We start from the raw sequence: 24,309 nt of genomic DNA on the forward strand, positions 1-24,309 counted from the left end.
GGAGCAGACCCAGGTCTGACTGGAGGGATTAAACATCTCATCTGGCCTGGGAATGTGTTGTTATTCCCCACGATGAATGTTGCCTGGATAGATGATGGATGGATGCATGCGTGGATGGATGGATGGATGGATGGATAGATAGATAGATGGATGGATGGATGGATGGATGGATGGACTTACAATGAGTTAGGTCAGTAGCAGCAGATCAAACAAAGTAGTCCAGATGTCCTTTTCCCAGATGTTTTCCAGCTCCTTCTGGGGAACCATAAGGGAGTCCACGTCAGATGAGATTCAGAATCTCTCTTTTCTGGTCTGGCTCCACACAGGTGTCTCCTCCTCAAGTGGATGTGCCCAGAAAACTTCCCACTCCTTTCCACTCCCTATGAATGTTTGAGCTCTATACCTGCCACTGGGGTTGTTCCTGGGGGACCATTAAAGGACTGAGGGACTGGTAATTTGAAAACCTTGCCTTTCAGCTTAGCCATCTTTTCTGGCACAGCACCTGCATCACTGATGGTAAACTTAGGTATGTGGGAAAGCCCAGTCATGTGTTTGAGAAACTAACAGCACAAGTTTTTGACACACATGCTCAACTGGAAAAGTAATCTCTCAAGCATGGGACTGAACGCAGAAGTGCCAGGAAGTCCATAGTGGTGCTTTCTGTGAGCAACCCTTATAGGATTTAATAGGGTCTGGACCCTACTTCTAGGACTATTGATGAGCAGTCAGTGATGGTCTGATCTGTATTGGGTTGTTTGATGCATTTGATTGTGTTTTTGCTGCTGTGATACCAAAACGTATATTCCTCTGGACTTGTTCATGTTTATTTCTTTGCCACCATTTCTCCTAAGAACTATGGTGTCAAATTTCTGAATGTTTTTACTTAAGTTCCATGTGTTTTGGTTGGTTTGTCAAGCCGTAGTGCGTTTAGCTCCGTCATAGACGTGTCAGCTCTGTGGTGCAATGCTGAGAAAGAAGATGCAGAAAATTTAAGTCTTCCTGTGATGCTACAATTTCATCCTGATAATAAAATATCAACCCTGGATCCTTGTTGTCAGATGAATTCTGCAGCTTATGCTTCTGTTATAGTTTGTGGCACAAGTCACATAATATTTAAACCATAAGCGATACTACAGCTTAGGCTTTATAGACTTGTAGAAATGCTCTGAACTCCCTGACATGCTAATCTACAAAGCGATGCAGCCTGACATATACTGCAGCTGTGTATCTGCCTGTGTGATGTCAACCTGTGTCATGTTAAATATGAGTTCGGGTTCAGCAAGCAGGCAACGGATGGGATCTGCCATACTCTACTATAAGGGCCCCTCTGGAAGCTTTGAATAAAAGAGAAAATAACAAAATGTTGGGAGCCGTCTGTGCTGTTGCATATTATCATCCATGTGGAGTTTAGATGTGCTGAAACTGAGAGGTTTTAAAGTCAGTATCTGCATCTGCGAGGCTGCACAGTGGACAGCGGTTAGCACGTTGTCTCACAGCTAGAAGATCCCCCGGTTCGTGTCCCGGTTCCTTCCTGGGATCTTCCTGCATGGAGTCTCCATGTTCTCCTGTACATGTGTGGCTTTTCTCCAGGTTCTCCAGCTTCCCCCCACAGTCCAGAAACATGCTGAGGTTAACTGGTGATTCTAAACTGTCTGTAGGTGTGAATGTGAGTGTGATTGTTTGTCTCTATGTGTAGCCCTGTGACAGACTGTTACCTGTCCAGGTGTCCCCTGTCTTCACCCTCAGTCAGCTGGAATAGACTCCAGCTCCCTTTAATGAGGATTAAGTGGTGTATAGATGATGGATGGATGGATCCGAATTTCCCAAAAATAATGCTCTTGCAACATGATGTTAGCATCAACAACCACAAGTAAATAGGACCCTGCTGGACCTCGTTCAAGGTACAGCAGGGTCCTATTTACTTGTGAGCAGAGTTTAAAATCAATTTCTGTTGCAGTCAGGCATGGCAAATGGCTGAACAGATGCCACAGGAACTAACAAACTCTTGACTGTAATAATAGATGGTTTAATTAGCTTGTAAAGTAAATGCTCATCCTGCAGCCGTAGCGGCTCATTCTCCTTCATTACCTGATTTTTCTAATAAAACTCCACTGGTGTGATAGACATGCTGGATTCATTTAGACATCCCTTCAGCATCCAGGATTGTTCTGGGGAGATGCTCTATTTAAGCCTGTAGAAAAATCTCCACAATTCATTCTAACTACCTCTGGGAGATGGAGATTGTTCCCAGCTGACAGATTCAGTAGTAAATGTGACACGAGCTGAGGATTTCAGGACATTTCCAACCTTAGCCACCACGTCCAGGTGCTCAATGCAGACCTGCATGCTGCTAAAGGTCAGGGGTGTGCCTGAGAAGAAGGAGTCTGTTTGTAGTCAGGAACCTCTCTCACCTCCACACAGCAGGCCTTCGCTGCATCAAGTGACAACACGTCAGATTGTCAGTTTCAGAAAGCAGCCAAAAATTGCCAGTCGCACTCCCTCGTTTGTCGACTACGGAGAGGTGTGGGTGGAACGAGGGTTCAGATGCCGTTTGAGACAATCACAAAAGCAATTTGTTTGCTGCATTTCTCAGTTCTGTGTCTGGGATGTTTTCCTGATTTGCCTGTGTTTTATCTATTTGCATGCATTTTCTCCATTTTTAGTGAGTTTAACTTTCAGGGCAGCATTACACATGTTTTAAACCCGAGTCGTTGGAGTTTCTAGAGTTGTATTAGGGCAAAGTTTTACTGTTGGGGTGCAAGTTATTTATATTAAATTATCTATTACCAGTAATTTGATGACTCCTATCTATTGGTAGCTTTTGATTACAATCTTTAATGGCTGTTTTTTTAATACTTATACTTTTTCTAACTTCATGTTTTTATTGTGTTCCCTCTCATCACTTCTGTTTTTGTTTGTTTCAATGCATTTTTTTCATTTGTTTGTCTCCGAAGGATTTTTTTCCAATTTTTTTGATTCATTATTTTTTTTAAATTTAATTTGTTATGTGTATTTGTCTCAGATTGTTCCAGAACTCTGATCAGTCACCCTTAAAGCACTTTGAAAGTGCTGCAGTGTGCCCATGGTCCAGTTCATGTATTGCTTAGGATAAAACTATTATTTTTGATGCGGTGTTGTACATGCCCCCCTTTAGCTGTGACTTCTCTTGGCCCTGGTGTAACTCTGCATGAGGACAGAGGGTTGACAGATGAGAGCGGTGTAACCTGGGCTTAGCTTGGGTTTGTGCGGCATTTCTTTCTGCTCCGTCACTCCTGGGTGAGGTCAGGTCTCAGGGTCATTTCACCCAGGAGGGTCTCCCAGCTCCTACTAGACACATTCCACTGGTGTGCTGTCTGGGAATGGAAAGACCAGCTACTCTCACTCACTCACGCTGTCTTTATTCTTGGCATCATCATTTCTGCTTGGAGTCAGAGTACTTGGATTGGATCGGCATTTAGCATTACTTCCTGTAGGTTTGATGAGTCTCTGGTAATAAAATTCTCATTCATTCTTAAACCCTGAGTCTTTTGTGGTTCCTTGACATGTTCTGTTAGAGCTCCGTTTGTTTGTAGAAGTGGTGTCCAGCGGTTAAAATGGACCATTCATCATAAAACAGGCAAAGACAGAGAATTGCTCAAGAGTAGAATAATTGAGGGGTTCGTGTTTGTTGCATAACATGTGGCTTGTAAGACAATCTGAGATCTGAAAGGGTTGCTTATAGTCTGTGTCGCCTTGCAGCTTGCAATTTCTTGAGTTTGAAACCGATCCAGAGAGTTGAGGTATCAAATGGGCACTGTCAGCTCGGGTGACTGAAACAGTTGTCAAGCATGCTGGGAATAGGGTGCCAACTGTAGCAACGAAGGGTGGGTGGAGAATGGATATAGGGTCGGAGGTCAGATACCACAGCACAGATACAAGGTCCTGACACTGTGTTAAGAACATTTACTGGGCATTTCTACACATGGGTCCAGCAGTTGTGAGTGTGTGTGGTCAGTATTAACTGGTTCCATCTTAGTACACGTGTAGCAGGCCAGACCCACTCCTGATATACTAAACCCAGGGAAAGTCATTCATTAGAAAACAAAAGAACATTTATGAGGCCACATATCCCTGTAATAGTCTACTTTTTTGTGTAACGTTTTGTCGGATATATTCACATTATGTAATTTAATTCAAATGAAGAAGTAGCAAGTCACTTAGCTAAATTGCTAACATAGCCACTCTTAGCATAGCACCAGTAGAGTATTTCTGATGAATAAATGCATTTCATATGCATACAAAATAGGTGGAAGCACACTTAGACTAAACCAAGACACTGAATTTATGGGCTGTAAAATCCAAAACAACACGCTGAAAGTTGCTAAAAATCTACAGAGCCCAACAATGATCGTCTAAGTGACAGAAAGAAGAGTCCTCTCTTCTAGTGTGAAAAAATGTAGACATTTCCAGTGCAAAAATACCAATTTTTGCAGCTTTAATGCTGTGTTGGGGCAAAACTTCCTCACTACCCCTTCAGCTTATTGTAATTTAAGTGATCTAAGAAGAACTGGACTTCCATACCAGCTCCTGGCTCTGTCCAAAATCCAGGACATGTCGAGAGATGTCAGTTTTTCAGATTATTTTTGAAGATAAGATAGTATGGCGGTATAGAGGGCCGGATTCTGGTGGGGTCTAAAGCCTTTCCAGGTTTCTGCCTATTGCAGCTTTAAGACACGCAGCCAACCTCACTCTAAATCAGTAATTAAAGAACTTTCACAAAATGCAGAAGTGTTCCTAATGCTAGGACTTTTGCCTCCCACCACTTTTCCAGCTGTTTTTCTGCAGTCAGATGTTTTACTGATTGACCTTCAGGTCTCTGTTCCTCTGTTCATGTCTAAACTATTAAACCTTTTAGATAAGGCAATTTCAGCTACAAATATCATGCAGACAGCTCTTCAAACAGCCGCAGAAAGCAAAACACAAACACTTGCTTTGAGTGCGCCTTTCACGAAAGCTATCGGGGGGGCCTGTCTATTCCCTGTGTTATGAATTATGAAGCACTGCTAACAGGCTGTTTCCCCCTTGTTTAACTTATTGTGGCTACAGGCTTAAGGCTGGTGGCTGCTGCTACGTGGACTACCCACCTCAGCGCTCATCACCGACATTATACCACCCATCATCGTGTTACCATCTCATTATTGCATTTCAGAGGGGGCTTCAGTAGCTTGGGGAGGAGGGTTCAGACTCGGTCTCTGTCCAAGTGACCCTCCCTGAGGACTTAACCCACACCGTCCCACCTCGCTGCTGCATAATGGATGAAGGACAGACATTGGGAGGGAGGAATGGGACCGGGGCCCTTATTACCTTGTGATTAATTTTTAATGAGGTAAACAGGTCTTTCCAGGTCACCTGAAAGCTCACACACACCCATAGTGGGTGGTGTGTCTTCCCCATCGACTGCCTTATTGCTGCCCGCTTTGACATCCACCATGGCTGCAGGGGCTGCATAGTATAATTAGGTCTCACTGTCATTGACAGAATGTGTCTTACTTCCCACAGAGTCCCTTTCTCTTCCTTCAAGTTAGACGCCACCAATTATGCAGTGGCAAGAAGACCTTATTATAAGTGCTCTAGGCAACCTTTGCCTCACTTCTCCTCTTAGATTAAATTTTCCAGCAGTAAGGCGTTCGCTGTGAATACCAGCACCACAATTAAGTTCCTGTGTATTGTTTCATAATTGATTTCATTGCACTTTGCAGCTTATAAATTGAATTTTCGAGCAGTTATGTCGCGGTGACCAGTGCCTGCCGATGTTTCCAGCCTCATGCAGCACCAGCTCTGTAACGTTCAGCGCAGGAAGCTGTTCTCTCTCTTTGGCATGTTATTGGAGCATTTTTCTTTCTGCGAATATGTTAAATGACAGCCGATAAAACTGAACATTGTTGTGCTCTAATGGAAATAAAATGGGCTCCCTCAAGCAAACGTCTGGTTCCGGAGCAGCAGAAATTGGATGACAGGCGAGGATGCACATACCGGGTGTCATCTGGGAAATCAAACCCGCTCAGTTCAGTTGCTCTGAAAGTCGGTGAGCAGGTACGCCTTCGCAAACAGGGAGGTGGAGAACTCCCACAGCAATTCTCTGTGTAGCCTGGTGAGGCTGTGAAGGAAGGAGGGAGAAAAAGGAAGAGAGGGAGTGTGACAGGAAGGTGAGAAGAGGAACAGATGGAGAGACGCGGGGATTCTACATTTACAGTCATTTAAAACAGGTGCTATAGATAGCCTAGCTTTCAACCCATCATCTCATCTAAATGATATCATTACAGCCAGGAGTCATTAAAAAAAGATCTTTTCCCCTGGACTATATAGATTTTCTCTCTCTCCCTTGGGAGCAGGGATGAAAATTATTTTAGTGCCCCTCAAGTCATTGAATTTGCTTTTTATCAGCCGATAGCCGTGCTACATATGTGCCATTGTGCTGTATATAGGATTAGAGAGGATCTTTTCTGCCTGACTAGCTGCCGGTTCTCAGCAGCAAGACGTGAATCATTTCCCCTGCTGAGAAAAGCTCCACTCAACCTGGACGAAACCCTCGGCATAGATTCCCCACTGATGCTTGGTACTGATCTGCATTCACATACCAATAAATCTATATCAACATGTGGGGAATTTTATATTAGATAAGCATATTTCCCTACAGGCTGCTTTACATAAGTTTAGAAAATCATGGATTTATTTCACTTTTAAAATGTTTCCCTGAACCGCCATCATTACTGCCTTTCAAAGTCTGCTCAAGATATTGTGGTTTTGCTGAGCAGCTGTTGTATGATACATCAAGCACAAAAGAAGCCCTGGATCCATATCCTCCAGCAGCCTGTTTGATCAGGCTGAGGGGTCACATTCTGACTTAATATGTGTCACACCATCCTTCACACTGACTCTCGTGGAAGATCTTTTGATGTGCATTTCGCTGCAGTTTGAAGTCACAGCTCTGATCCAGCCAGCAGTAGAGGGTTGTATTGGAGCAATGTGGTGCAGGATCCTCCTGAGCTCTTTGTTCCTGTGTTTATTTGAGGCAGTTTTGCCTGTTTACAGCAAATTCCTGAGCACAGAACAGCTGGTAATTGCAACCAGTGTGCAGTTTTTACCCGGAGCAAACTCTAATCAAGAAATGGTTACAGGCACCGTTGTTTTATCTAATGTCAGGTTTGTGGTTGGTGGCGGTCCCATGAGCAGCTAAATGGATCAGCCATTCTTCTGTGTACCAGAACTGTGACAATCACATCTAAATGTGTTCTTGTCTTCAAAGGGTGACTAAGATCGGTGACAGAATATGACCTCAACCCCAAAGATGACAATGTGCTAATGAGATGTTTATTGTGCTAGATCCAATTTTTTTTTGCCCATTTATGGTAGACAGTTTATCAAAAAATCACTGAGTACAATGTTTTGTAACACTCACCCAGAATTAGCAAATCAGGTTGGACCGGAGGGAGACGTTACTACCGTAATTTCCGGACTATTGAGTGCACCTGAATACCGGGCTTTGCAAAAGTTCTGTTACACGGTTTCATGATCTTTAGAGACGTTTACATGTTGGAGTGAAAAATTCCATTAAATAAACTGAAAGTTCTACCTTATCGACAGGTGTCCTTAATACAATTTTTTCTCCGGTGAAGTTGTATCAAGATGGAAGTCAAAAGAGTTGAGATATCTGCTCTCCTTCATGCTGGCCACAACATGTCTGACAGAGCCAAGCAGCTGAACATCAGCCGGATGACCGTCCACAGAGTCGCGGAGAGGCTCAAGAATGGTGAAGATCTTTCAGTGATCTTTCAAGAATGGTGAAGACCTGAAAGATCTTCACCATTCTTTAGCCTCTCCGCAACTCTGTGGACGGTCATCCGGCTGATGTTCAGCACAAAGGAGAGCAGATATCTCAACTCTTTTGACTTCCATCTTGATACAACTTCACCGGAGAAAAAAATTTGTATTAAGGACACCTGCCTATAAGGTAGAACTTTTAGTTTATTTAATGGAATTTTTAACTCCTACATGTAAACGTCTCTAAAGATCATGAAACCGAGTGTAACAGAACTTTTGCAAAGCCCGGTATAAGCCGCACCCACTAAATTTAAAAAGAAAAAAAAGTTTTGTACATATATAAGCCGCACCTCACTATAACATGTTATAACATGTAACATGAGATATTTACACAGAAAGATTTTATGTAACTTGTAATTAAATACATACTTTCTTCCCGAACAGTGTCTGCAACATGGCAGTGAAACACATTGAGTCACTTCACGCTGCCAACTCCAAAGCGCTAAGCTAGCGCGCTTACCTTAGCACGCTAGCACTAAAACTTATCTTTAAGTTTTTAATTGTATTGTATTGTATATTATCGTGGTGCATTTCGCTCTGCCTCCGTTTCCACACTCGTCTCTGCAACACACACCCACAGCTGCAGCGCTCCTCCTCACGTCACACTCACACACACACACATACTCTCTCTCTCTCACACACACCCTAACCTGCCTAGGTTAAAGGAGAGCAGGCTTGGCCTGCAACAGCTGCATCGTATGCATTTCTTTGTGTTTTCCATGATGAGGGTGTGTGCATGAAGCGCAGAATGATTGATCTGAAAAATTTAGTGTGTATTTGATTTAATTCGAACAGTGTCAATGGTCCACTGTGACCTGTTTGGTAATTTTATTGGTCTGATGTGACGAGGCTAAACTTAATGATGGCATGAAACTCGCACGTAAAAATCTATGCCTTAGCCGCATCGTTGTATGAGCCGCAGGGTCCAAAGCATGAGAAAAAAGTAGCAGCCTATAGTCCGGAAATTACGGTATATGGTCTCAGTCTTACCTGAGTGCTCTCCTCTGTCTAATATCTGCAGCAGTGAACACATAATACTGTGTTCTGCTCACATTGGAAATTTCCAGGATCAATGTTGTGAGTTCCATGCTTGAAGCGATCCACAACTCTTGATGCCAAACGTAAACAACGATCAACATGGCTGACCATGAGGAACTCATTTCCATATGGCAGGTCCAACGTCACCAGAACTTCAGTGAATACTGAAACAGAAGAGGCCAAATGATCAATGAAAGAGCCTCAGAACTGTTAGAATATTACACACTCCACACTAGACTCGAACCTCGAAGCTGTAAGGTAACAGTGCTAGCCACTCATCACCAAGGCCCCCAAGAAAACAAGGCAAAGAATTTACAGACACTACAGAGATGCCTCTACATCATAGTCTGCAGATGCAAGGCAACATGCTTGTTTGGTGCTGACCATTTCCACTAAAGGTGTTACGAATATCACAGTATCTATCCAGATAATCACAACACGTCTTTAGCACGATTTGAATCATGAGGCTTTGTGCTTTCAAGGGATGTACTCATGTATACAGTGTTAATAAAAAGTATTAACATATCCTTGGAAGTTTTCCACTTTTATAGCTTTTCAACATGTAATGGTTTATTTCTAAAATAAGTCACTGCACAATCCTCCTGAACATGTATAAACTAGAAAAGCACTCAGAGAACACAGCACTCTGCCATGGCTGCTCATTCCCCTGTATGACATTGTCAGAAATGCAGCATTTTTTTAAATGCGTGTGCGTAATATGTAGCGGCAGGAATTGATGGAACTCAAAACACCCCAACAGTTTAATCAAATGTTCTTTTTGACATTTCTGAGTCCTGATAAGTCCTTAGCGGTGGATTTGTAGTAGGATCACAATCATGTGATCATCAGCAGGCAGCTGATGTAGTGTTCACTGGTTGTCATGGTTACAGTGACGCCATGCCGCTATCTGGCAATGATACAGAAATCTTTAACCAATCCAGACTATAAGCTGCGTCACTGCCAAAATCTGATCACTTGGTCCTTGTGTCATTTCTGACCTTACCTGGAAATTTCATCCAAATCCGTTTTTGAGTAATGATGATAACAGACAGACAGACAGACAGACAGACAGACAGACATATGCTGATCATCATATAAGTCCACTGCGTTCCTCGGTGGAGTAACTAGGCTGATGCTGCTCTGGTGTAATCAGTTTTTATTTATTTATTTTTATTTTTATGAAATAGCCAGAAAAGTGCAGTGAAGATTTATGGATGTGGTTAAAGAGGACATGAAGGTAGTTGGTGTGAGAGAGGATGCAGAAGACAGGGTTAGATGGAAGCAATTGATTCGCTGTGGCGACCCCTGAAGGGAAAAGCCGAAAGGAAAAGAAGAAGAAGCCAGAAAAGTGCAGCCATGAACAAATCCCCAGTTTCAAAAGTTTCTTTTTGATTGGACATTTTCACCAGTGGCTCAGTGCAACATTTCAGTGTATACTGAGTGTTTGCTGGGGTCGGCATCCTCATCAGTCTCACAAAGGGAGTCTTTGGCGGCCCTTGTTCACTCCCTGCTTTCATGTTCTTAAATGCTATGTTAATGCAGGCCCTGCATTCACTAATATCTTGCTTTCCATTGGCTTGCCCACTGCAATTTGCCACTAATGGTCCGACCACCACCACTACCCCGTCCCACCCCCTCCATCCACTTCCCCACCCCCTCCCCTCATTTTCCTCTCCTACTTTCTCCCTCTCTGTCTCGCTCCTTCCAGCCTTGAGGCGTCCCGTTTCAGCTCCTTCGCTTTCAGTCACAATGCTGTGGAGAGGGTGAATGGGTGGGGTGGTAGTGGTGGTGGTGGGTGCATTTAAGAGAGCAGTAGGTGGGAGTGGAGTCTGACCGCAGAGGGTCTACTGTTTAAGAGAAAGAGAATTCTCTCTTTCACTCACTCTCTCCCTCCCTCTCCCTCTCTCTCTCTCTCCTCACTGGCTGCACATCAGCCGGCTCTCTAGGTAGACTCGAGTAAACACTCAAAGAGAACAGAGAGAAGAGGGAAGATGACAGAGCTGTCAGCACTCTGAGAGATACAGACCGGTGAGAACATTTGTCAGGGCTGGCTGATAAGACTCTCAACACGGCTTCTGCTTAGGTTTTCTCATCAGTGGAGAGGCTGTGAGCGCTGTGTGCGAGGTAAGTCACCTTCTTCACCTGCATGGAGCCGCCGCTTTGAATGAATGAGCCGACTGATTCACCTAATTAAGACAATTCAGAAAATTGAATTGCAAAGCTTGACAACTTCATAAGTTCAGTCACATCCTCTCGGCTCATCTTCACTTCTATATGAGCTGATATTAAAACTTGCTTCAGGAATTATTTCCAGTTAAAGTCATTTGGATTAATGCACTGTGGTGGTTATTTCCATTCTTCTTGTTGGTTATCTATTGTGATCATGTAAATGTAAAAATGTTGAAATCTTCTGCAAAATGTCAGCCTTTTGCTTGGTAAATGACTGAAGCAGTGATTTTTATGGCAGTGTGAGTGAACAAAGTAGATGCTATATTTCCACCTCCAGTGAAGAATGTGGGTGATGTGAGCGATAACGAGATTCATCAAAGTAGCTGCTGTAATTCATCCTCGTGGTTTATGAGCCCAGTCATGAGAGACTGGTTTAATTTTGCTCTTTACTGCGTGCACCGGGGCGCTAATTATGTTTTACAGTGAAAAGTTTTCCTTTCTTGCTGGCTATTTGCTATTTATTAGCAGAGAGCAGGTAAAAGGAGTGGCGTCTTCAGAGATGGAGGGCTGTGACGATCTGCTGAATTATTCTGCTTGCATTAGGGCTGATGCTGAGTTGTGGTTTGATGGCACAGCAGAGCAGAGATGGACTGTGTGTGTGTGTGTGTGTGTGTGTGTGTGTGTGTGTGTGTGTGTGTGTGTGTGTGTGTGTGTGTGTGCGTGTGTGTGTGTGTGTGTGTGTGTGTGTACATGCAAGTGTATGCGCTGCTCGCCGGAGTAGGTCCAGCCGTACACTTCATGGTTGCCAGCAGACAGTAGGCTTGTGTAACCCAGGAGACAGACAGCTGCTCTGCATTAGATGCTGCTGCTGCTTGGTTCCTCTCCCAGATCTCCAGCATACACTCTGCCGGCTGTAAAGTGGCAGCATCACTGACACACACACAGTCGCTTACTGTTCGTCTCCATGTGCTCCACAGTCTCCTTTCCCCGGGTCAGCTTCATTTGTTTGTTATTTGCATCCCATGGGGAGACTGCAGAAAGAGGAACAGACAATCTGAAGGAGAGAGTCTTTAATAGATCAGTAAATGAGCTGGTATACATTGGGATGGATGTAGACAGCATGTATCTAGCTTCTTTGGGGCTGATTGCTTTTTTGTGCTTAAGAAAATATCTGACTTAAAACTAACCTTATGCAACTTTTTGCTTCTGTGGTCATAACTGTGGGATCATTGTGAACACAAGTAGAGAAGAGTAGCTGACATTATTGAGTCATTCACTGTGTCAGTTACACACCAGTACCTGTAGAACTAGCAGAGGTGTGTTTAACGACTCATTATGAAGAGGATAAATGTGCTGGTTGTATTATGAAAATTCACAAAGGCTATGTGGCAGTTTAAAGTTCATAAAATCCCAAGCTGTTTATAGAGCACAGTGGGATTCTCCACAGAAAGCGGATGAATTTCTTTGAGGCACTGTTGTCTAAGGCAGGGAGAAGGCTGGATTTATTGCAGGTTTCACAGATTTACACTGTATACCCCTGAAGCTGTTTGAGGAAATCATATCCTCATGGCGGCTGATATCGGAAAGCTTCTGTACATCTCAGAGTGGGGCTGAATGGGTGAGTCACAGAGGAAAGGCAGCGGTGAGTGTGTGTGGAGAAGTGAGGTGGGCTGATGGAGGAGACCCACAGGATACCAGGGCAGCGTCTGCTGGATGGTAATTGTGTATGATGAGGAGATGCAGGCACAGCAGAGGAGCCTGGCTGTGTTTCAGCAGCTGTAACTTCAGGTTGACTGCAGGCTTCTAAATCCATCTCAGATATCTTCAGAACGTGTTTGTCTCCTTTAGACTTATCTCCATGAACATGTCAAACATGGTTCCTCTGCTCAGGTACTGAGTAGGTTTAGCTAACAGGAATGCTATCTGATCGTAGGTAGCAGAGCGAGCTTGGTGCATTAATGTTTTATGCTGCTTTGGCTGCGCATGTGAGCAGCCACTGACAGTGACACTCAGCATAACGATGAGTGGGAAACAGGCCTTTGTTTGGACAGCTGTTAGCTCCCAACGCTCCATGCCCTACAAAGCTCCATGAGAGGGTGACTGTCTTTAACCCCACTTAGCTCCTCCAGTGGTGACTGAGAGCAAACAATAATTGTGGCATTCATGATGAGCCACACTGGGCAGGACTCAGGAGACATGTTTTGGTTCTACTAAATGAAGATTATGTTTTATTCAGGCTGGTCCAGACTCTGTTTGCTGCCTCTTCTCCTTCTCTTCTCTTTGTCTTTCTTCAACATTGTCGCCCATTCCTGGTGAGATGTTGTGTGGTTCTCGAAACTGTGGTGTTCAGTGAAGTTTTGCCACATCTTTCCTAATTTCTGGGCACATCTTTGGACAATTTCACCTGGCCTGTGCAGTCCAGTGAACATGACCACCTGCGGTCCAGATGGCTCTTCATAAGCGTTGTAGAAAACCTGGGAAACCGAGTACAGATCCTTCTTTGATATACTGTTGCATTGAGATTCGAGGTTCCCAGAGGATGACTTGGTGACCTCCTAACTTTTTGTTGAGCGCCGAAATCAAGGTAAAATAAAATTAACTTTTATTCACACACACAACCATACACAGAATAAGACAGCAGTGACATGCTTTTTCTGACTGTTTGTGACATAAGAGAGCAGCTGTGTTACACTAATGTTAGCATGTCACCCAAGCACCACAGTGCATAATTCAATGTATGTATTAAGAAAAATGAAATGAAACAGACTCAGCAAGCATCACCTTTGTCACAGAGTGTCATTAAATGTGTTAACCACTCACTTAGGATTATTTGCTCATTATAAAAGGGCATCAGTCAAATTTTGGAATATCACTTGTGTAAGTAAAGGAGACGCCGTTTCTACTGAGCTTCTGATTTTAAGTCATCTTTAAACAATCCAGTCAACAAACAAAACATCTATTCCAAGACACTGGACTGAATGATTTGATTCTAGACTACTGTGCCTTATTTTTTTGGGACTAATTTTGAATTCAAATACATATTTCTATGGCTTGCAATTAACAGCAGTTCTCCACAAAAGTCATCACAGTCTTTTCCTGTCTCCCACTCGAGCCCAGTCAGATTAGTCATAACCAAGTGAACAAAGACCACCAACCCCCCCAAAGAAATCCACTGTTTTAACCATCCCAGATGGTTTTTAATGTTCCTCCGATGCTAATGGGCACCGGGAAAGGAGTGGAAGTCTTAGAGCTGTGGGATCCGGGATGCCTTTGTATTGCCTGGCCCTCCATTGGAGGCAGCCAATAGATGAACACATGTGGTAGACACTTCGCTCTGACACTTTGCCTCCACCAGTGACCTCGCACATTGGAATGCATGAGCCATAATGTTCTTGGAACAAGATGGGGGCCCTTTTCAGAAGGACAGACAATTTAAATTGGGGAAAATGGTAAAAAACGGGGAAGCCAATGAAGAGCCGACCCCGGGGACTGAGGTCATTAGGCTCATACAAGTGTCTGAATGGAAGGCACTCCCAATTTGGACACGCAACACGCTTCAGGCTTTCATCACAGACAAGGACAAACAGATGTCCGGGTATCACAGCCAACATGCTTGCTTGCATTTCTAGTTGAGAGAAAAAAAAATCCTTTCCGTTCTGTTTGAATGGCAGCATTCAATAAACCTCCAGTGTAAAGTGCTCAAACATGCAGAATTTGAAAGCCCATGAAAATTCCACTGCATGTTTGCTCAGTAATGTCTAATTTTAACCTTCTAGTCACTTTACAACTCCAATAGCTAAGATATTTGACATAGAAAGGGGCAATTCCTGTTTCCTAAACTAAAACTGGCTTCTTTTGATGCATGGAAAGATTTGGGTCACCAAGCAAATTTTATCGGTAGTGATTTTGAGTCAGCAGGTCAACTGATTCATTCTTGATGAATTTCCACATTCCTCTCTCACATCTACCATTAGTGTCACTGGTAAGACGAACACTGGTAAGCAAATAGAGACCTGTAGGCTAGATCTGGCTCTCTAGAAAAATATTTATCCCCCCTTTTATAATAAGAAGTTTGATTAGATTACATGAAAACCCTACACATGTTTTTCTCACAAATCTACTTGAGATGTCACAACAAGACTGATCCTGTTAAACATCTTTACTGCTAGCCCTTAGTATGTAGTGCAACACTCGCTAAAGTAATGATGACACATTTTAAACAGTAATATAACCATCAGATACAACTGTAAAAGAAGCAGTTCTATGAATGTTTTCGTTTAAATGCATTATAGAAAGGCAAAGATGCACATGATAGGGTAAATATGCTAAAGAACAATTGAAACAACTCGCTGACCCCACAGCAACGTGTTCAAAAGCTCACAGGAAGTGTCATTCTTCCAAAATTAGCCATCCAAATCTCCTCTGGAGATTGCGCTCTCACCTTTCAGCTGATTACCTGAGCAGGAAGGTGTTATTTACATTGTAAGTTTAGACGAGTCCTAGAAGTTGACATCAATACCTCTGTGTAGCATTACGACGCAGACGGCTGCCAGGTACAAGACAGATTTTATAGTAATTGCAGTGCAGCGTGACAGCTGAGGGGAGGAAGTAACTAGAACTAAGTGCGATGCATTTACAAGTGTCTGGAGAAAACAGCAGGTAGATGTGGTCTCAAGGCTGCACATGAGAGCGCCAAGCCTCCACACCAAGCAGGGGTTGGGCTAATAAGCAGTAGGTCACCAGCACCCAACATGTTAAAGAGCTCATGAACAATGACTAGCATCCCACCGCTCCATCTGGACCCGCAGCGAAAGAGTCATAAAGAATATTGATGGGCCTCACGGCGAGCCATGAGTCACATCACAATGGAGTAAAAATTACATTGAGGTTTGACTGTCTGCTGTACGACTGACCCAGTGAGCACTGTGGCTCGTCAACATTTGTTTCCTCCATATCTTTGTGTCAAAGTCGAAAATTGGTTTTGGTTGAAGAAATGGAGCTCTTTGGATGGCATCAGTCAGACATGTCAACTCCAGCTCCAAATCACTCTGCGCTTCTTGTGAGTGCGATAGGGCTCAGCGTTGGCAGAGCACTCTCCCCGAGTATCCAGATAAGTGTTTCTGCCGGTATCTCAGATCCAGCCTCCCTCGTCCACCTTATCAGCCATGAACACACTAACCCCCACCATTCCCCCGCTATCTGTGTCATCAGATCCAATGGGGTCACAGCGGAGAGCCAATGAGCGCAGCCTCAGTGTGATGAAACCAGTCTTCTTTTCATCCATCAAAAAATGCTGTATTCCCCATTTCATTCCTGTTTAGCAAGTCAGATTATTATTGCCTTTACCATATGGGAAATAATGATAGCAGAGAGAGAGAGTTGTAATGAAAATATTGATATGCTTCATTGATTTTACTTCAGTGCCTTCAGTCAGACAGTTGGTGTGAGAAGCAGAGAAGATTTTTTTCTTCAAAGGGAAAGCTCTGGGTAAGGGTTGAATGTGTTGACTTTGCAGCACGGCTGACTTAAACCAGCACCAGCACCTCAGTCAATATCATCTCATTTTACAGGAGCATCTCAAGGGGGTAAAGCATGAATAGTCGTTTTCAGTATTTCACTATATTTCACTGTAGAATCTATATTTCAAGTAATTTTCTTAAAATGAGGGAAGAAGGCTCTCTAGACTGTTCCAGTTCCAGATTATTTCATTTTCATTGGAAACTTGTTTTCAGAAAACAAGACATCAAAACAAACACAGCACCTCATAAAATGGTGGCGGACAACCTGTTTAACATCTTCAATTATTAAATAACAAGTTTATTACATATTCAAGCATTTTGACATGTCATGAAAACCAGAGAAAAGCTGTTTGTGTTTACACAGCAGGAACAAGAAATGTACAGCCATGGCCATAAGTTTGGACACAAGTACCATGACGCTTGTGAATCTTAGAAAAAAATGAAATATATTTTCATTTTTTATTTCAATATATTTCATTTTGGTTGATGGCTATGACTGGTATTTATATTGTAAGTGACAATTTTGTGGTGTTTTCTAAGATTCACAAGCGTCATGGTACTTGTGTCCAAACTTATGACCATGGCTGTAGCTATTGATATTCTTCTCACTAATCAGTGGGTTGACTGATCAGTTCAGATTTAAGCAAAGACACATAATAGATACAATGCCTCTTGCATTCAACCAGAAATCCAACTTTCAGTCCGTTTTAAGTGTTGTTTTGTCTCCACCACCTGAAGCAAGGCTGCTTAGTCGTTTTATCATTTCTGATGGCTGAAATCTCGAACAAATTTGTGTCAGAAATGACTTTAACATAGAATGTGTCCATTTAATATAGATATACCCACGAACAAAATGACCTTGTGCTGAGCACAGGCATGTGTTCTGCATTTATACATTATGTACGGATACTGAATCACATGACCTAAATATGTAGCAGGTGGCGGGAATTGATGGGACTCAGAAACACCCCCACAGTTTAATCAGTTGTTTCTTGGATCATTTCTGATGTATAAGTCCTGATAAGTCCTCAGAGGTGGATTTGTAGTAGGATCATAATCAGCTGATGTAGTGTTCACTGGTTGTCATGGTTACACTGACGCTGTGCCGCAATCTGGCAATGATGCAGAAATCTTTAACTAATCCAAGGATCCAGACTATAAGCTGCATCACTGCCAAAATCTGATCACTTGGTCCTTGTGTCATTTCTGAGCTTCCCTGAAAATTTTTGCTCAAATTCGTTGGTCTGTTTTTGAGTAACGTTGCAGACCGACAGACAGACTGACAGACAGACTGACAGACGATCATCCACCTCCTTGGTGGAGGAATAATATAAATATGAAACAGTGCAGCTCAGAAGTCACATGGTTTGAAAGGTTGGTACCTCACCTTCAGAAACACCAGAACTAAACGTCCAGATTTGTAAAAACCATTAATGTTGGTTTGTGAAGCTTGTTCTGACTTGCTGAACCTAGCATTGCTCTGAAATATAAGAAGTTGGAAGGAGGACACTGAGGATGCTTGTCTTCAGTCACATAGCCGTGTCCTCATGTCATGTCCTGAACACACCACATCAGAACCAAACCCTCCACTCAGTCTGGCCCTACCTCCTAGACACAAACACATGCACACACATAATGACATGAGCTGAAACCGATTGCTCCTTGGTCTCGTCTTCTAGCGTTGCATCGCTTTGGCCATTAAGTGAGCAGTTTTCTTCTTTATTCTGCCGTTGGGGGTTTTGTGTAGTTCAGCACAACAGCACTGGCCATGTCGGTCATAAAAAGGCAGAAAGAGAAAGACGCCGCATGTCTTTCAGAGCGTTAGGTGATAAAATTCAACAAACCTTTCTGGAGCAGCAGCAACAACCGTGTCATTGATCGCGCATCGAGCAGTCGACTCAAGCTATGCCTCTTCCTGGAAATTCATTTCTGTGTTTGATGATTATAACTCAGCCAGAGTGCTGTCCTCAGCAACTTACAATCTCTCTGGCTGTGACCTTGGTGGAGATACAGGATTCAGATCAATACTCACCTGCAGGACATGCAGTATACGGGAGATTTCTTCCACCTTGAAGGCAAGTTGATTGTGATAAATGTGTTTATCAGCAGGTGGTGGATTTGTGGCTCTTTGGGATGAGAGAGTGCCCTTTAAAGATAGGCAGGATTAGAGAAAAAAGTTTATTTCCTGATTCCTGACATGGCAGTCAGTGTTCATGGGTGAGGCCTATTTCCCGCTCATTTCCCCCCGTTACAGTGTGACAGTATCTCAAGGTGAAAAGAGCCCCAGACAATAACCCCTCTTTCAGTCCTTATACTAGCGACCCACATTTGGATTCTGTACCAAAGAAGGCAAGCTGAGTTTTTGTCATGGGTGACCTACAAAACTAGGCAAGCTTGATAAATACTTCAGAAATGAAAAGAAAGCATGAGCATCCTATCAGACCTCTTTAACATACAGTCCTGGGACTTGAGTTGTAGTTGTAGTCATTGAATATTTACAGCTTTTACACACCAAGTGGGGCACGCTGCTTCATTATGCAGTTTGTTTGTTGTCGAGTTATCAGACGGATGCTGCGTCGTCTGTTCACGCTGCTGCCATTATCTACTGATAGTTAGTGCATCTTTCTTCTGCTTCTCTGAAGAGCATCAACTGCACCTCTGTGTCGTTCTGCTTTATAAAAACCCTGCTGCACATTGCACAGACTGATAACGCTTGCCTTTCCTTTGTGCCAAAACAAATTGCATTTTCTTCTCAGAAGAAGCATACAGATAACGCCGCTGAACGCTTGCCAAGTAATAGTTTTCCGTTCTGATTCATCTTGGACCTGCCATATGGTAGAGGTCTCAGCGAAGGTGGACTACAGTGGCGATTAAGTTGGTCAGCATGGGGCCCTGGCTGGCTCTGAAAGTTCTGGCTTCTGTTTAAGATGTCTGCAGGAAGAAGACAGGAAAGTCTGCTCATCAGTCTTTTAACCAACTGAAATTAAAACTTGTGTCTCAAGGATACGAGGGAGTACACAGAGGGAAGAAAGGATCACACTGGTAAAGTCATCATCCAACCAGGAGGTATTAATTTTCACTGAAGCAGCGCTGTCCAAATAGAAACAAGACTGACCGCTATAATACGACAGACCTTTGCGTGCCATGTTGGGGTGGGGGTGTCCAGTTGATTATAGGGGATTTGTGCTAACTGGGCTGTCCTGGTTTCAGTCTTATCTTGATCCTCTTGGTCCTCCTTTGTGTGAAATAAATGCATTCTTTCAATTTACACAAGGATTCCGGTTGTAGACCTAGACGATGATGCGGGAGAGAACAGAAGCATTTAGACACATGCTGGAGCACATGCCTGGAGTAACGGATGCTTCATCTGATTGCAGTTGCAGGGATGTAAAGAGGCACTCTTGTGAAATTAAATCTTGTGTCTCTTTTGAAGTGACTAACAATCCAATCAAATGGGTTAATTAGAGCATCTTAACCAGAGAAAGATACTATTGCCCTTTTAGCAATACTCCTAAAACGATCTATTTTTCTCCTGAGGCTGTCCTGAGGTCTTTTAAAGACATTAAGTAGAATTTACACTCTGTCTGAACTACATGTGAGATAGCTGGATAGTGTTGGAGATGGGCTCCTAAGGAGAAGATATAAATCCTGCTTCAGTGTACTGGAAATGTCTTGTAAATTTCCTAAACCGACAGTCTGAGATTTTTTCCTACTTCACAAATACTCGTTTTTGTGGCACTTTGTCTCCGTTGTTCAACAATATCATGTCTTTGCTTTCACTGCAGTAACTTGGGGATGGCATAAGGTGGCATGAATGTTTACAGAAGCTGCCCCTTGATCTCACCTTTCAACCTTTCTGTTTCCATCTGAATGCTGCAACGGAAACTCCAAGTGCATCAAAATCAGGACAAATAGTAGCTACTGGATGTACACTGCTGTTCAACAGTTCAGGGTGACCCAGGCAATTCCATGTTTTATCCATGTGCTAACATAACTGCACAAGGGTTTTCTGATCATCAGTGAGCCTTTCAGCACCATTAGCTAACACAATGTAGCATTAGAACACAGGAGTGATGGTTGCTGGAAATATTCCTCTGTACCCCTATGGAGATATTCCATTAAAAATCAGCTGTTAACAGATAGAATAGTCATTTACCACATTAACAATGTCTACACTGGATTTATCACTCATTTAATGTTACTCCAAACTTTTGAACAGTATAGTGTAACTCCACAGAGGAGGTTTGTTATGTTAGTCTCAATGACATATCTGACTGTGAAGATGCCAATATCAGAGAGAAGTCTACATGTTGATGAGGAGCAGAAACAGATGACACAACTGACTGGTTGACTTCTTGGTTTCCATGTGTTGAAAACCATAAATCATTGATTTTTAGTGATGTTGGCAGAGAATGGGTGTCTGACCGGTGCGTCCATTCACTTAAATCCTGAAACAACAATGCCATAAAATTAATTCAGCGACAGACCTGATCACTTCTGAAACAGACCCCAACCAAAGCATTTCCAGCTCTCCACTGTGTGAGGTATAAAACTTCAAGTGTTTCCCTAACACTCAGTCACAACAGAGTAATTTAGATCAGTTGCACCAAATGTGTGTGCCAGCAGGTCTCCCCTGGTAAAATTCTTCTCACATTCAACCACAAGGCGGGCAACAAGCTTTGTTGCTGTTTGAGAAGCTAACTATAGAGCAAAACCAAGTGAGGGAATAACAAAGCAGCAGCAGTCAGATTGTATCAAGTCCATGTCTATAGTGCCAGCAACCAGCTGCATTAGCATAGAGCCAGGGCCACAGGGTGCCACGAAGGAAGTCCAAACACAGGGATCAGCTCTGTTTCTCAGGGTCACTCTCACATTCTCTCACTGTGATTGCTCTGCTTCATATTACAGAGCCGTGGATGCCAGCTAAGAGGAGAAAAGATCGAATCAAAATATTTCTAGGAGTCGCTGAAACTTTCTTCTGTATATCTATTTCTGTATGAAGCCAAGTTTTGCCAGAGCCACAGATTCTCACACAAAGCCAGCTTTGGTCTCTCAGGGTTAGTTTTGCTCAGAGGTCCATGTGGAGAGCAGCCAGCCTTCAAAGTGAGAAAGCCAACCATCCGCCCAGAACTAAAACCTTAGCAGCAACTAAAAGCAATTTTCTGGCTATTTTGTTGATTTAATCCCTAGTTTGTGATGCTTGGGTGCAGCGGTGTGACTGTATTGGTGTGTGTGTGTGTGTGTGTGTGTGTGTGTGTGTGTGTGTGTGTGTGTGTGTGTGTGTGTGTGTGTGTGTGTGTGTGTGTGTGTGTGTGTGTGTGCGGGCGTGCATGTGACATAGTGTGAGACGGGAGGGTGTTGGTGGCGGGGGTGTGGGGATGTGGGGGTTCTTTTGGACCCCTGAGGGCCCGGATCCTCAACACTCCCATCAGCAAGATACATTAGCACTTTTACAGTGTACCCATCATGGAGGCGCTCATCCCTGCCAGTCTAATCAGCGGGCTGGGGAGGGGAGGGGGTGAGAGAGGGGTGAAGCCGTGGGATCCCTCCAAGCTGAGCTCATCTGTCAGTTTTCCTAATCACACGTCAGGCTGAGATGAAGAAACCAAGCATCTCTTCATGGGATGTTACCTGTCGACTGTCAGCATGGCCAGCAAAGACGCTTCCACCAAATCCCACATCACTAAGCCAGGTGTAGCAGAGAAACTTAAACCCCTTCATGCATATTCCACCACAGGCTTGGAATATATACACCTGCGATCATGCATTTTTATGTCTGCTTATCCAGACGTTTTCATGTTGGCTGCTAACAGCTGCTGTTAACCTTTACAGCAGCCAAGTCACACATCACTTTTATGAGAGTCAGGAAATGACCAGTGGCAGCGATTCTGACAAGGTGGGGTAAAAAGTGCAATTATATAAACTCAGTCTGAGCCAGACACTTTAAAAAAATCTGTAGCTCTACACAGAATCTGTCTTCACATTTTTTTCTGCCTTTTGGTTGCAGTACCGACAGGCAAAGAATTCTACTTTATGCCTCTCATCCTATTTCTGAACAGAAATAACAGCAACCAAGAAAACAAAACTCTTCAAGAAACACAGACATACATACATACAGCAAGTGAATACCTTTAGCCAACCTGCACATCTAATTTAACGTAAGATCAAATGGCAAGAAAACACATCAGGTTTTATGGTTGGCTTTGATGCTCCAACCTCAGCACATTTCTCCAGCAGACCTTTTAAAAGAATCACGTCTCAGACAGTAGAAATCCTGTTACAAAACTTAAAAGAAAACCAAGTGGCTGTCAGGAGAGCAGTCCGGATCTGCTGACCTGCTTGTTTGTGCATATGGGAAGTTAGTGCAGACCCTGTGTGCTTTTACAGGAAGCCCACAGATGGTTTAACCACACACCGGTATTAATCTGTCAGCCTGCGTTGTGGTCTGGGCTGCAGAGAAAAGAGGAGGCTCCCCACCATACAGGTGTTGCCAGGCTGTTTGTGTCATGCTAACCTGTCTCGACGTGGTCAGAAAAAGAACATTTCGCACAGATCCCCAAGGTCATGTGCCGCCCCTGTAGTAATTGCTGCTCTTGTCCTCGCAGGAATTGTGAAGAACGCCTCAGTGACATCCGCTAAGTGTGTGTCTCCTCCACTGAGAGCAGAGGCGCTGAAATGGTTGAGAAGCAGCAACAGGAGTGGAGGTGGTCTTTTGTTAGGGCAACAGAAGAAGGTTAATTGCTTTTTAGTTGGATGCTATCATATTTCACTCTAGCTGTGGTCCCTGGTGTGGATGTATGTGTGTGACGGGACAATGCTGTTGAGTCTATCCACAGTGGCAAGGGCAAACAAGAAAAGTGAACATCCAACAGAGTTCAGTGTAGAGCTATTTTCTGCTGTGTGACAAAGATATGTGCTCAGAAAATAAATCCTGTCAAAATGAATCAATGACCCTATTTTTCCCCTCTGTTTGCTCTTTGCTTTAGGACTCAAGACACAAACACCTATTTGACGTCTGACTCTTCCTCACTCAGCTGCCTCCTCAGACGCTGCAGTGCCGGGACATCATCATGGGGATGAAAGGCATCTTCTTGGGCTGCTTCACCGTTGCCCTACTCCTCCAGCTCTCCTCAGCTGGCCTGGTCAAGAAGGTCATTCGCCACCGGAGAGAAGCCCTGATGCCCAAGAAAACCCAGGAGAACCTCACGCTGCCCCACCCCGACCAGCCCGTAGTGTTCAACCACGTCTACAACATCAACGTCCCCTCCACGTCCCTCTGCTCCGTGGACCTCAACTCACCTGGAGGCACCGAGCTCAAACACAAGGCCGCCCCAGTGGACATGCAGAACACCGAGCACATGGAGCACACGGTGGATGGCGACAATCAGATCGTTTTCACCCACCGCATCAACATCCCCAAGCAGGCGTGTGGCTGCGACAGCCAGCTGCCAGACATCAAAGACATCCTGAACAGGCTGGAGATGCTGGAGTCGGAGCTGTCTACTCTGAGGGAGCAGTGCAGCAGCGGAGCAAGCTGCTGTGGAGCTCAAGTTACCGGTAGGTCCACGCCTTTTACTGTCTACGCCTTTTACTGTCTACGCCTTTTACTGTCTACGTCTTTTATTGTCTACTGAGCATGAAGTCAGCTGAAGTGCAGAGTATTTCTAAAGTGCTTCCAGCAAATTGGTGTTTCAGAGAAGAAAGGTCATGAATACAGATTTTA

The 24,309-nt window shown here is 43.7% G+C and overlaps 1 protein-coding gene across 1 annotated transcript in view; it reads left to right on the forward strand.

Moving 5' to 3' along the window:
- The first annotated feature begins 10,640 nt into the window (after positions 1-10,640).
- Positions 10,641-24,309, forward strand: part of LOC110957541 (tenascin-like) — a 61,275-nt gene continuing 47,606 nt past the window's right edge. Inside the window, 2 exon segments of the mRNA XM_022203597.2 lie at positions 10,641-11,022; positions 23,621-24,143. Of these exon segments, the coding sequence (XP_022059289.2) occupies positions 23,657-24,143 (487 nt within the window). The 5' untranslated portion in view covers positions 10,641-11,022; positions 23,621-23,656.

Source organism: Acanthochromis polyacanthus, chromosome 7 (genome assembly GCF_021347895.1).
Source record: "Acanthochromis polyacanthus isolate Apoly-LR-REF ecotype Palm Island chromosome 7, KAUST_Apoly_ChrSc, whole genome shotgun sequence".
Classification (NCBI taxonomy): Eukaryota; Metazoa; Chordata; class Actinopteri; family Pomacentridae; genus Acanthochromis; species Acanthochromis polyacanthus.